This window comes from Erythrolamprus reginae, chromosome 3, assembly GCF_031021105.1.
Source record: "Erythrolamprus reginae isolate rEryReg1 chromosome 3, rEryReg1.hap1, whole genome shotgun sequence".
Taxonomy (NCBI): Eukaryota; Metazoa; Chordata; class Lepidosauria; order Squamata; family Dipsadidae; genus Erythrolamprus; species Erythrolamprus reginae.
Genome location: NC_091952.1, coordinates 216,252,064 through 216,265,143, shown reverse-complemented (window position 1 = coordinate 216,265,143; position 13,080 = coordinate 216,252,064). Strand labels below are relative to the sequence as shown.

Below are 13,080 nucleotides of genomic sequence, written 5' to 3'. Positions count from 1 at the left end.
AATTGGTATTCATTTCTTCTACAAATGATTTCTATGAAACGGCAATTCTAAAAGTATACATAAATATACATGGTTTTTACATGTTTATGGTATTAAGCATTGGATGTCAACACCTTGTTTGTCATAGTGTCTTTTTCACTTCATGAGATTGATTAGGTATTACTTGATTTCTCGGTCCATTTTTTTTACATAATATATGTGCACCAGCCCCTGGATGAGGGAGTTTCTTTTTGGAAAATTCTTCTTGAATACAGTCAAATAAATATCTCCAGCAGATGACACTGTGTGATATTGATCCCAGCAAGGGCAAATTAAAACAGTAAGCAAGCTCTGCAGTATACAGTAGTCCCTCGCTATACCGCGCTTCACCTACTGCGGCTTCACTTCATCGCGGGTTTCTGAGGAAGTCGATCGGCAGATTTAAACAGCCCGCCGAACTCGATCGGCAGGTTTCTCAAAAAAAATATATATATCTAAAATTGTAAATACTGTATTTAAATACTGTATCTAAAATAAATACTGTGTGGGAAGGGTTTATAAACACTTAAAACAATGAAAACTTACCAAACAATTACAATATAAATACTTAAATAAGTACTATCAGTCGATAAATTCCCCATCGCAGATTTCACCTATCGCGGCCAGGTCTGGAACGTAACACCAGTGATAGGTGAGGGACTACTGTATATGAAAGGAAAGCAACACTAAGGAACAATTGAGAGCTTTGTTATTTGATTCAAATAGATGAATCCATAATGGACATTTTGTATTATAGCATGTAGTCTTAATTGTCCTGTAAACATGTTCGAAATTCCTATGATCTTTTCTAGGAATAACTCAGCAACCTGATCCAGGCTTCACCGGAGCTACCACTCCACAAAGTCCCCTGATGTCCCCAAGAATGGCTCATACTCAGAATCCCTTGATACAGCAATCTCAGGCCAATCCTGCCTATCAGTCCTCTACAGAGATAAATGGATGGGGGCAAGGCAATATTGGTGGAAATAGGTATGTTTCAAGATTTAGAATGTATTTTGGCTGAATTTTATACTCTCCTGGTTTGAATTGCTGTCACATAACTTCTTTGTACACTCTTCACCAATTCCCTGTCAATGGGAAGCTTTTTAGAATTATCAGCAATCTTGCTCTCTTCTATAGTAACATAGAAACATAGAAGATTGATGGCAGAAAAAGACCTCATGGTCCATCTAGTCTGCCCTTATACTACAGGGTGCATTCCAAAAGTAATGCAATTATTCTTTTTAAGTAATTTATTGAACAGATTTGCACAAACACTTAAAATTCTTCAAAGTACTGTCCTTGGGCCTCTACACATTTTTTCCAGCGACTCTGCCGTGACTGGTACGCACCCTGGAAGGCATCTTCGGGGACCTCTCACAAGGTCTTCATCACAGCTGATTGGATTTCTTCTATGGAGAAAAAACGCGCCTTGCCACAATGTGCTACAAGTCCACGAATTCCTGGCCAAACACCAGGTGCCAATGCTGCCCCCCCCCACACACACAATAGTCCTGACGTCACCCCAGCAGACTTCTTTTTGTTCCCTCGGATTAAGGCAGCCCTGAAAGGAACACGTTTTTCGTCCATAGAAGAGATCCAATCAGCCATGAAAAAGACCTTGTGAGAGGTCCCTGAAGATGCCTTTTAAGGCGCGTACTGGTCATGGCAGGGTCGCTGGAAAAAATATGTAGAGACCCAAGGACAGTACTTTGAATTTTAAGTGTTTGTGCAAATCTGTTCAATTGCATTACTTTTGAAACTCACCCTGTATTTCCTGTATTTTATCTTAGGATGGATAGATGTTTATCCCAGGCATGTTTAAATTCAGTTAATGTGGATTTATCAACCATGTCTGGTGGAAGTTTGTTCCAAGCATCTACTACTCTTTCAGTAAAATAATATTTTCTCAGGTTGCTTCTGATCTTTGCCCCAACTAACCTCAGATTGTGCCCCCTTGTTCTTCTGACCTAGTATGATGAGAATTTAATTTGACCGAGAAATAGATAAAGAGGTTCTAATTAAACAAAGGGATGGATCTTCTTTTGTTATTGGAAGAGATACTTAAGTGCAACAAAGCACATAGGTGATTCTTTGAAGAGTTCAGGGATATTTGAGTGCTATCTTTCTGATTCTGACCTGGCTGTTATACTTTATCCTATAGCATGTTTTCGCAACAATCTCCACCACACTTTGGGCAGCAGGCAAATACCAGCATATACAGTAACAACATGAACATCAATGTGTCCATGGTGGCCAATAGTGCTGGGTTAAACAACATGAACCAGATGACAGGGCAGATCAGCATGACCTCTGCAACCTCTGTGCCTACATCAGGTTTGCCCTCCATGGGTCCCGAGCAGGTGAGAATCTCAGCCTGGCCTACTTAAAAATAGATTTACTTTTAACATCAAAATATTTTGCTACTGTTGTATTATAGGATAAGTCAGCAAATTATGTTAATAATGTAGAAAAGAGAAAAAGATTCAACGATAGGCATGGTATTAAAATAGATTGCTCAACTATTAATGAGGGTATTTTATTGAACAAAAAGGAGTATGAAGATGTAGGTTGTGATTTGTTAAGTCTTTTGTTTCTGTGATCAAGTTAAAACATTGTCCTTTCCTAGGTCAATGATCCTGGGATGAGAGGAGGCAGTCTTTTTCCAAACCAACTACCTGGAATGGACATGATAAAGCAGGAAGGAGATGCCTCACGGGTATGAAATAATAAATATTCCAACTGTGACACTGACTCGATTAGAGTGGGTAACTTTTAGTTGACCTTGTATTGTGACACTAGCTCGATTAGAGTGGGTAACTTTTAGTTGACCTTGTATTGTGACACTAGCTCGATTAGAGTGGGTAACTTTTAGTTGACCTTGTACTGTGACACTAGCTCGATTAGAGTGGGTAACTTTTAGTTGACCTTGTACTGTGACACTAGCTCGATTAGAGTGGGTAACTTTTAGTTGACCTTGTACTGTGACACTAGCTCGATTAGAGTGGGTAACTTTTAGTTGACCTTGTATTGTGACACTAGCTCGATTAGAGTGGGTAACTTAGTTGACCTTGTACTGTGACACTAGCTCGATTAGAGTGGGTAACTTTTAGTTGACCTTGTACTGTGACACTAGCTCGATTAGAGTGGGTAACTTTTAGTTGACCTTGTATTGTGACACTAGCTCGATTAGAGTGGGTAACTTTTAGTTGACCTTGTATTGTGACACTAGCTCGATTAGAGTGGGTAACTTAGTTGACCTTGTACTGTGACACTAGCTCGATTAGAGTGGGTAACTTTTAGTTGACCTTGTACTGTGACACTAGCTCGATTAGAGTGGGTAACTTTTAGTTGACCTTGTACTGTGACACTAGCTCGATTAGAGTGGGTAACTTTTAGTTGACCTTGTACTGTGACACTAGCTCGATTAGAGTGGGTAACTTTTAGTTGACCTTGTACTGTGACACTAGCTCGATTAGAGTGGGTAACTTTTAGTTGACCTTGTATTGTGACACTAGCTCGATTAGAGTGGGTAACTTTTAGTTGACCTTGTATTGTGACACTAGCTCGATTAGAGTGGGTAACTTTTAGTTGACCTTGTATTGTGACACTAGCTCGATTAGAGTGGGTAACTTTTAGTTGACCTTGTATTGTGACACTAGCTCGATTAGAGTGGGTAACTTTTAGTTGACCTTGTATTGTGACACTAGCTCGATTAGAGTGGGTAACTTTTAGTTGACCTTGTATTGTGACACTAGCTCAATTAGAGTGGGTAACTTTTAGTTGACCTTGTACTGTGACACTAGCTCGATTAGAGTGGGTAACTTTTAGTTGACCTTGTACTGTGACACTAGCTCGATTAGAGTGGGTAACTTTTAGTTGACCTTGTACTGTGACACTAGCTCGATTAGAGTGGGTAACTTTTAGTTGACCTTGTATTGTGACACTAGCTCGATTAGAGTGGGTAACTTTTAGTTGACCTTGTATTGTGACACTAGCTCGATTAGAGTGGGTAACTTTTAGTTGACCTTGTATTGTGACACTAGCTCGATTAGAGTGGGTAACTTTTAGTTGACCTTGTATTGTGACACTAGCTCGATTAGAGTGGGTAACTTTTAGTTGACCTTGTACTGTGACACTAGCTCGATTAGAGTGGGTAACTTTTAGTTGACATTGTACTGTGACACTAGCTCGATTAGAGTGGGTAACTTTTAGTTGACCTTGTACTGTGACACTAGCTCGATTAGAGTGGGTAACTTTTAGTTGACCTTGTATTGTGACACTAGCTCGATTAGAGTGGGTAACTTAGTTGACCTTGTATTGTGACACTAGCTCGATTAGAGTGGGTAACTTTTAGTTGACCTTGTATTGTGACACTAGCTCGATTAGAGTCGGTAACTTTTAGTTGACCTTGTACTGTGACACTAGCTCGATTAGAGTGGGTAACTTAGTTGACCTTGTACTGTGACACTAGCTCGATTAGAGTGGGTAACTTTTAGTTGACCTTGTACTGTGACACTAGCTCGATTAGAGTGGGTAACTTTTAGTTGACCTTGTACTGTGACACTAGCTCGATTAGAGTGGGTAACTTAGTTGACCTTGTACTGTGACACTAGCTCGATTAGAGTGGGTAACTTTTAGTTGACCTTGTACTGTGACACTAGCTCGATTAGAGTGGGTAACTTTTAGTTGACCTTGTATTGTGACACTAGCTCGATTAGAGTGGGTAACTTTTAGTTGACCTTGTATTGTGACACTAGCTCGATTAGAGTGGGTAACTTTTAGTTGACCTTGTATTGTGACACTAGCTCGATTAGAGTGGGTAACTTTTAGTTGACCTTGTATTGTGACACTAGCTCGATTAGAGTGGGTAACTTTTAGTTGACCTTGTATTGTGACACTAGCTCGATTAGAGTGGGTAACTTTTAGTTGACCTTGTACTGTGACACTAGCTCGATAACTTTTAGTTGACCTTGTATTGTGACACTAGCTCGATTAGAGTGGGTAACTTTTAGTTGACCTTGTATTGTGACACTAGCTCGATTAGAGTGGGTAACTTAGTTGACCTTGTACTGTGACACTAGCTCGATTAGAGTGGGTAACTTTTAGTTGACCTTGTACTGTGACACTAGCTCGATTAGAGTGGGTAACTTTTAGTTGACCTTGTATTGTGACACTAGCTCGATTAGAGTGGGTAACTTTTAGTTGACCTTGTATTGTGACACTAGCTCGATTAGAGTGGGTAACTTAGTTGACCTTGTACTGTGACACTAGCTCGATTAGAGTGGGTAACTTTTAGTTGACCTTGTACTGTGACACTAGCTCGATTAGAGTGGGTAACGTTTAGTTGACCTTGTATTGTGACACTAGCTCGATTAGAGTGGGTAACTTTTAGTTGACCTTGTATTGTGACACTAGCTCGATTAGAGTGGGTAACTTAGTTGACCTTGTACTGTGACACTAGCTCGATTAGAGTGGGTAACTTAGTTGACCTTGTACTGTGACACTAGCTCGATTAGAGTGGGTAACTTTTAGTTGACCTTGTACTGTGACACTAGCTCGATTAGAGTGGGTAACGTTTAGTTGACCTTGTATTGTGACACTAGCTCGATTAGAGTGGGTAACTTTTAGTTCACCTTGTATTGTGACACTAGCTCGATTAGAGTGGGTAACTTAGTTGACCTTGTACTGTGACACTAGCTCGATTAGAGTGGATAACTTTTAGTTGACCTTGTATTGTGACACTAGCTCGATTAGAGTGGGTAACTTTTAGTTGACCTTGTACTGTGACACTAGCTCGATTAGAGTGGGTAACTTTTAGTTGACCTTGTATTGTGACACTAGCTCGATTAGAGTGGGTAACTTAGTTGACCTTGTACTGTGACACTAGCTCGATTAGAGTGGGTAACTTTTAGTTGACCTTGTACTGTGACACTAGCTCGATTAGAGTGGGTAACTTTTAGTTGACCTTGTATTGTGACACTAGCTCGATTAGAGTGGGTAACTTAGTTGACCTTGTACTGTGACACTAGCTCGATTAGAGTGGGTAACTTTTAGTTGACCTTGTACTGTGACACTAGCTCGATTAGAGTGGGTAACTTTTAGTTGACCTTGTATTGTGACACTAGCTCGATTAGAGTGGGTAACTTAGTTGACCTTGTACTGTGACACTAGCTCGATTAGAGTGGGTAACTTAGTTGACCTTGTACTGTGACACTAGCTCGATTAGAGTGGGTAACTTTTAGTTGACCTTGTATTGTGACACTAGCTCGATTAGAGTGGGTAACTTTTAGTTGACCTTGTACTGTGACACTAGCTCGATTAGAGTGGGTAACTTTTAGTTGACCTTGTACTGTGACACTAGCTCGATTAGAGTGGGTAACTTTTAGTTGACCTTGTACTGTGACACTAGCTCGATTAGAGTGGGTAACTTTTAGTTGACCTTGTACTGTGACACTAGCTCGATTAGAGTGGGTAACTTAGTTGACCTTGTACTGTGACACTAGCTCGATTAGAGTGGGTAACTTTTAGTTGACCTTGTACTGTGACACTAGCTCGATTAGAGTGGGTAACTTAGTTGACCTTGTACTGTGACACTAGCTCGATTAGAGTGGGTAACTTTTAGTTGACCTTGTACTGTGACACTAGCTCGATTAGAGTGGGTAACTTTTAGTTGACCTTGTACTGTGACACTAGCTCGATTAGAGTGGGTAACTTTTAGTTGACCTTGTACTGTGACACTAGCTCGATTAGAGTGGGTAACTTAGTTGACCTTGTACTGTGACACTAGCTCGATTAGAGTGGGTAACTTTTAGTTGACCTTGTATTGTGACACTAGCTCGATTAGAGTGGGTAACTTTTAGTTGACCTTGTACTGTGACACTAGCTCGATTAGAGTGGGTAACTTAGTTGACCTTGTACTGTGACACTAGCTCGATTAGAGTGGGTAACTTAGTTGACCTTGTACTGTGACACTAGCTCGATTAGAGTGGGTAACTTAGTTGACCTTGTACTGTGACACTAGCTCGATTAGAGTGGGTAACTTAGTTGACCTTGTACTGTGACACTAGCTCGATTAGAGTGGGTAACTTTTAGTTGACCTTGTACTGTGACACTAGCTCGATTAGAGTGGGTAACTTAGTTGACCTTGTACTGTGACACTAGCTCGATTAGAGTGGGTAACTTTTAGTTGACCTTGTACTGTGACACTAGCTCGATTAGAGTGGGTAACTTTTAGTTGACCTTGTACTGTGACACTAGCTCGATTAGAGTGGGTAACTTTTAGTTGACCTTGTACTGTGACACTAGCTCGATTAGAGTGGGTAACTTAGTTGACCTTGTACTGTGACACTAGCTCGATTAGAGTGGGTAACTTTTAGTTGACCTTGTATTGTGACACTAGCTCGATTAGAGTGGGTAACTTTTAGTTGACCTTGTATTGTGACACTAGCTCGATTAGAGTGGGTAACTTTTAGTTGACCTTGTATTGTGACACTAGCTCGATTAGAGTGGGTAACTTAGTTGACCTTGTACTGTGACACTAGCTCGATTAGAGTGGGTAACTTTTAGTTGACCTTGTGCTTCACTTAAGTTTGTTGAAGGTCTAAGGATCATAATTTGTAGTTTTCCAAATGGTTAATGGCATGATTTTCTTTATGACTGTCCCTGGAGTTAAGTCTTATTATGCCTGTCCTAGGTCTCCCCCTGCCCTCCAGAAGGCTGAAAATCAGCTGGCCAGCACGCACATGCGTGCTGGAGCTGAAATAGGGCAACGCCTCACATGCCCTCAGATATGGCTCTGTGTGCCACCTATGGCACATGTTGCCATAGGTTTGCCATCAGGGCACGAGACCATTCAGGTATGACTTAAATAATATCCCTTATGAATATACAGTTGAGATAGTGAATAGACAAAGTCATGTAGGCAGAGTGCCTGAAGAACTATACTTTTTTGATTCTTGGTGTTAGAAAAGAAACTTCAGCCCCTTTAACTGCAAAAAGATCAAATCAGTCAATCCTAAAGGAAATCAACATTGTTCTTGGGAAGGGTAGATATTGAAGCTGAAGTTCAAAGACCCTGATGTTGGGAAAGGTTGAAGGCAAAAGGAGAAGAGATGGATGAGATGGCTAGATAGTGTCATTGATGCAATGAACATGAATTTGAGCAAACTGTTGGAGACAGTGGAAGACATGATGGCCTAGCATGCTATGGTCGATTGAGGTCTTCCAGGCATTCATAAAGGGTGGCAGGATTGCAGCCAGTTGATTTTGGGGCATGGGATGCTGTTTCATAAAATGTATACAAGAGGAGACACAAATTCTAGGGCCAGATGATACACTTTTAGAATAGAATAGAATAGAATTTTATTGGCCAAGTGTGATTGGACACACAAGGAATTTGTCTTGGTGCATATGCTCTCAATGTACATAAAAGAAAAAGATACATTTGTCAAGAATCATGTGGTATGACACTTAATGATTGTCATAGGGGTCAAATAAGCAATGAAGAAGCAATATTAATAAAAATCCTAGGATATAAGCAACAAGTTACAGTCATACAGTCAACATGGGAGGAAATGGGTGATAGGAATGATGAGAAAAACTAGTAGAATAGAAGTGCAGATTTAGTAGAAAGTCTGACAGTGTTGAGTGAATTATTTGTTTAGTAGAGTGATGGCGTTCGGAAAAAAACTGTTCTTGTGTCTAGTTGTCTTGGTGTGCAGTGCTCTGTAGCGACGTTTTTAGGGTAGGAGTTGAAACAGTTTGTGTCCAGGATGTGAGGGGTCAGTCAATATTTTCCCCGCCCTCTTTTTGACTCGTGCAGTATACAGGTCCTCAATGGAAGGCAGGTTGGCAGCAATTGCTTTTATTGGTGGATTTGAGATAATACCAGGAATTTTGCAAAAAAGGCAACATATTTTTCATTAATCTTTTGTTTGTTGATTTTAGTATTAATTTTATACTTCTAGTTTTTCATTCAGTCATGTATTCTATCACCAATTGATGGAGTTTTGGAGATTGTTCCTTGCCATATCTTATGTCAGCCTAAAAAGCTCTCATTTTTATTCTAATTATTGGAAGTTGGCAAAAGATAAAAGTGTACACTTAATTAATTGAATAATTATAAATGTTCTTGCTTTTACAGAAATATTGCTGACCCTGAAGATTGCCTCTGTCTTCAATTGATTGGGCTCCCCATTCTGAACTACTCGCTAGTTTGAAGAGCTGCCTGTGTCTGTTTGCTCCATCTTTTCTGCCAGCACGTCAGCTGGAGAAGTGAGCATTGAGTGCTGCAAACAGAAGATTGTCATTCTTGAGTGACATCATACCTTTCTTGGTGGAAGAGCAGTCTCTTCTTTGACAGTCTGAAGCTAGCATACAGACAATTGCTCAGCCTGTTCACTGCATTCACCTTAGTGCAACTTAGATCTCTCTCCTGCAAAGTAAATGTTGATAGCCAGTTTTCATAAAACGTGTCAGATTGAATGTATTTAAATGTATGTATTTAAGGAAAACCAATCATTATCTCATTCTGTTCTGTTTTAGATTTTTATTTGGGCTTTCTCCCTCCCTCCCCCCCCCTTAGCTACATAGTCAAGTGCAAAGGATTTAGTTTCATCTGAAAATCAATGGTTTGTATTGGGACACTCTTTGAAGTAGGGAGTAGACCAAATTATGAATTCCAGAGCGACAGATGATAAAATACTAGGTATCCAATCTAGTGGCTAAATATGCTATTCTATAAAACAAATCTATTTGGTTTTGAATAGATCTAAATTTATTTGAGTAACTTTAAATGATGTAAGTGAGTTAAAACATCTGAGAGGGCTTTTAAAGCTTTTTTAATCACTTTGGGATATAATCATGAGTCACTTAAAGAATTTAAGTTCACATGTTGATTTCGGCTTCCTTAAAAATTAACTAATCTTAGCATCCCTGTTCTCCTGCCTTCACTTGGTCTTTCTGATAGGTTAGATAAAAGTATAATCCCCATCATAGTCCTAGATCTGTTACCTAAGTTCTAGGTTGCAGGTAAATTAGTTGCTGAGTAATTTCATTTGAACAAAGGTGCATTTCTTGGTGATGGAAGTGGCAGGATTGAGGCATGATATCAGAGCCAAAGGCATCTGATTTAAACAATAAATTTTCTACTTTCCCATCTCCATATTTAGGGAAAACAATGACTTAAGCTACAGCAGATATCACTACAGAAGTAATCATCATGTGTTCAATTATTTTGAAGCAGTGTGGACTTTGAGGAAGTTTTGTAAGGTACATACAAAACAGTTTCTATGTAAACAAGCAATAATTTAAGTTGAAGATTTTAGTGTTTTAACTGTATAATTTTGTGAGGTATACATGTTGTGGAGTTGATTTCCAAATGAGGTACTTCAGTATTAAATTAGATATCTTCATAACTGTGCGTGTCTCCTGGGGACAAAAAAATGTGTTTTGTAAAGGATTACAATGCCTTGATTAGACCTAATTTGTAAGCTTGAGACTTCTTTTTCTAAATGCAATTCTGCTCATAAGTCATTTATCTAACCTTATATGCAGCCAGTGTAGGAGCCAATTCTTGACTTTTTTTTGTATGTTTATATTCTTTCGTAATAATCTTAGCAAAACTGTTGTTCAGCAGACCACTGCTGAAAGTGGTTATACTCTTACCGGCTATGGTCTGAGTATTCTTTTAGTATAAGCTGACATCAGTTTTTGAGGACTTGAAATATCAGGAAACTGATTGTTTTCGACCTCCTGTTCTTCTGTTTCACTTAATCTACACTTTCATACCTGTAACTCAAATTTTAGATGTTACTTAAAATGCAATGCATTTTATATTTTCTGTCAATATTCATGTCGTTGGAAATAGAAGGTTTGTTATCTTGAAACCTGGTGTTTGCTTGCAATGAGAGTTAAAAGAAGTTGACTTTCACAGAGTGCTGAAAAGAACATGTTACGGAATATACAGAATGCATTTCAAATTATCTGTTTCCTGTTTAGTGGCTTTCCCCTTAGAGGGGAAAACTGTATTTCTCACTAGTCACCAGACTCAAAAATTACTTACTCAAACATCTGAGCCATCTGGTGGAAATAAAAAAATGTCAGCCCTGAGCTCTATATTATGGAGAGAATATGAATATCAATAAATATAAACACACATGCATTGTCTGAAGATTAAAGGGACTGAACCTTTCTAAATTGGATGAAAAAAATAGTTTTGAAACAGATTATTTTTCAGTCATGCTTTAGTAGATTAGTAGCCAAATAAATCAGTTTAAATAAGACCCAATTCAAAGTATATTTAACTCCGTCTAGTGATAATTTCAACTGAATATAAAATGAAGTGTTTGTATTATCAGCAATGTCCAGGGAATCACTGATTTTTCTTTTTATTTAAATTAATTAAAGGCAGTGGGTTTAAGCATTTTCTGAGTATAGCATTCACACTAGGTGCAACAGTAATGATGCCAAGTCAGATGTTTTATTTTTTTTTTATAAACAGTATTTCTTATTCAGTAAATAAAGTTGCTAAAGATAGTAATTGGATTTATGTTGGAACATCAGAATATCAGTGTTCTCTCATAAAAAAGTGTGAAAAAGCAAGATGTATTAAGTCAGAAATATCGATAGCCAGGGCAAAGAACCATGCAGTCATGTCCAGGTAAGCTGATCATAAACATCTTGTTCAACATTTCACTGATTATTTCAAATATTTCTCAAATTTAAAAGATTGTCCCTCTCCCAATCTTTATATTGGTCTGTATTAACTAAAAGCGATGCTTTTTGCCATTTATACAAAGCATTTTTAATCTGTATTTTTTAAAAGAAACAAGAGTTCATATGGGCTTAACACTTGAAAAGATGGTTCAGCTCTACTTGCAAAACCCAAAGATACACAATCAGTTTTGAAATGCAATTTAAGCCATTAATTGTTGGTGTGACTTTAAAGTTTTCTAGTATTTGTATGGTAGTATTGCTGCCTAAGAAGCAAAAGCATTTTCTGCACAAAACAAAATTACTGTAGTGGCTTTGGTTTTTAATTAGATTTTTTCTCCCTGGTGTTTCTTTGTAGACTAAAACAAAATCTTTTTAAGTTTCTTACTACAGGTAAAGCTATGTGCAAGAACCTCAAAATGCTAAAATCTAGCATAATGCCTTAGATCTGTTTTTAAGTCTTGTATATTCCTACATAGCTGTCTAATGTATTATATTTGTATAGTGAATTGTGTACAATTTTGGAATAAGCGCATCATCACTTAGCTTTCAGTCGTTGAATAGAGATGATGGACACATTACTTCAAACATTGACTTTTTTTCCTTTCGGTCATTCGTGCATTTTATTTGTACAGTTCTTCATGAAGTTACATCTGAGATGTGTATGAGTGTGTGTATATGAAAAGATTATACAAGGGTAAAACTAAGCAATATATAAACTATGTTCTTCAGGAGAAAGCTTACAGTGTTTTCAGGTTGTGATTTATTTTCAAGACTGAGTTAACTTTGAACATCACTTTGTTCACCTGCATTGATGTTTGTATTTCTAGTGTGAGCAGTTTATGCAAAGGTAGATATATTCAGAGAAATTTTAAATACATTTATGCAAGTTAATATTGCTTTGCTGATGCTATTTGCTTATTTGATGTTAAATAATGCTATTGTAAATAAAGAATTCAGTTATTGCATCATTTAATAAATTTTAATGCCTTCGGGTTTTACATGGTTTTAGATATAGCAATATTTCCTTTGTTGTGCCTTTGTGTGTGTATTGACAGCTGGTACCAGAATGGTTAAACAAACTTCCATTCATAAATAGCTGAGTGGGAACTACCGTATATTCAATCCTAATCACTATCTTTGTAGCCTCAACATCTTGGCTGTAAGCATCAACAGCATATACTCCAATCTTGACATAGAATAGTAATGGAATGCTGTGATGTATGCATTGGAAAGAATGTTACCAGTAGTGCTTGACTTATAATAGTTCATTAAGTAACAACACAAAGTTATGACAATACAGAAAAAAGTGTCTTATGACCATTGTAGCATACCTGTAATCATGTG

At 38.1% G+C, this 13,080-nt stretch overlaps 1 protein-coding gene across 8 annotated transcripts in view; it reads left to right on the top strand.

Annotated features, from left to right (window-relative positions):
- Positions 1-12,734, top strand: part of NCOA2 (nuclear receptor coactivator 2) — a 175,700-nt gene extending 162,966 nt beyond the window's left edge. For all 8 annotated transcript variants that reach the window (XM_070747910.1, XM_070747916.1, XM_070747914.1 and 5 more), the window contains exons 20-23: positions 831-1,008; positions 2,183-2,381; positions 2,648-2,737; positions 9,164-12,734. In XM_070747910.1, coding sequence (XP_070604011.1) covers positions 831-1,008; positions 2,183-2,381; positions 2,648-2,737; positions 9,164-9,175 — 479 coding nt within the window. In that variant the 3' untranslated portion in view covers positions 9,176-12,734. The remainder of the gene's footprint in view (positions 1-830; positions 1,009-2,182; positions 2,382-2,647; positions 2,738-9,163) is intronic.
- Positions 12,735-13,080: the final 346 nt, after the last annotated feature.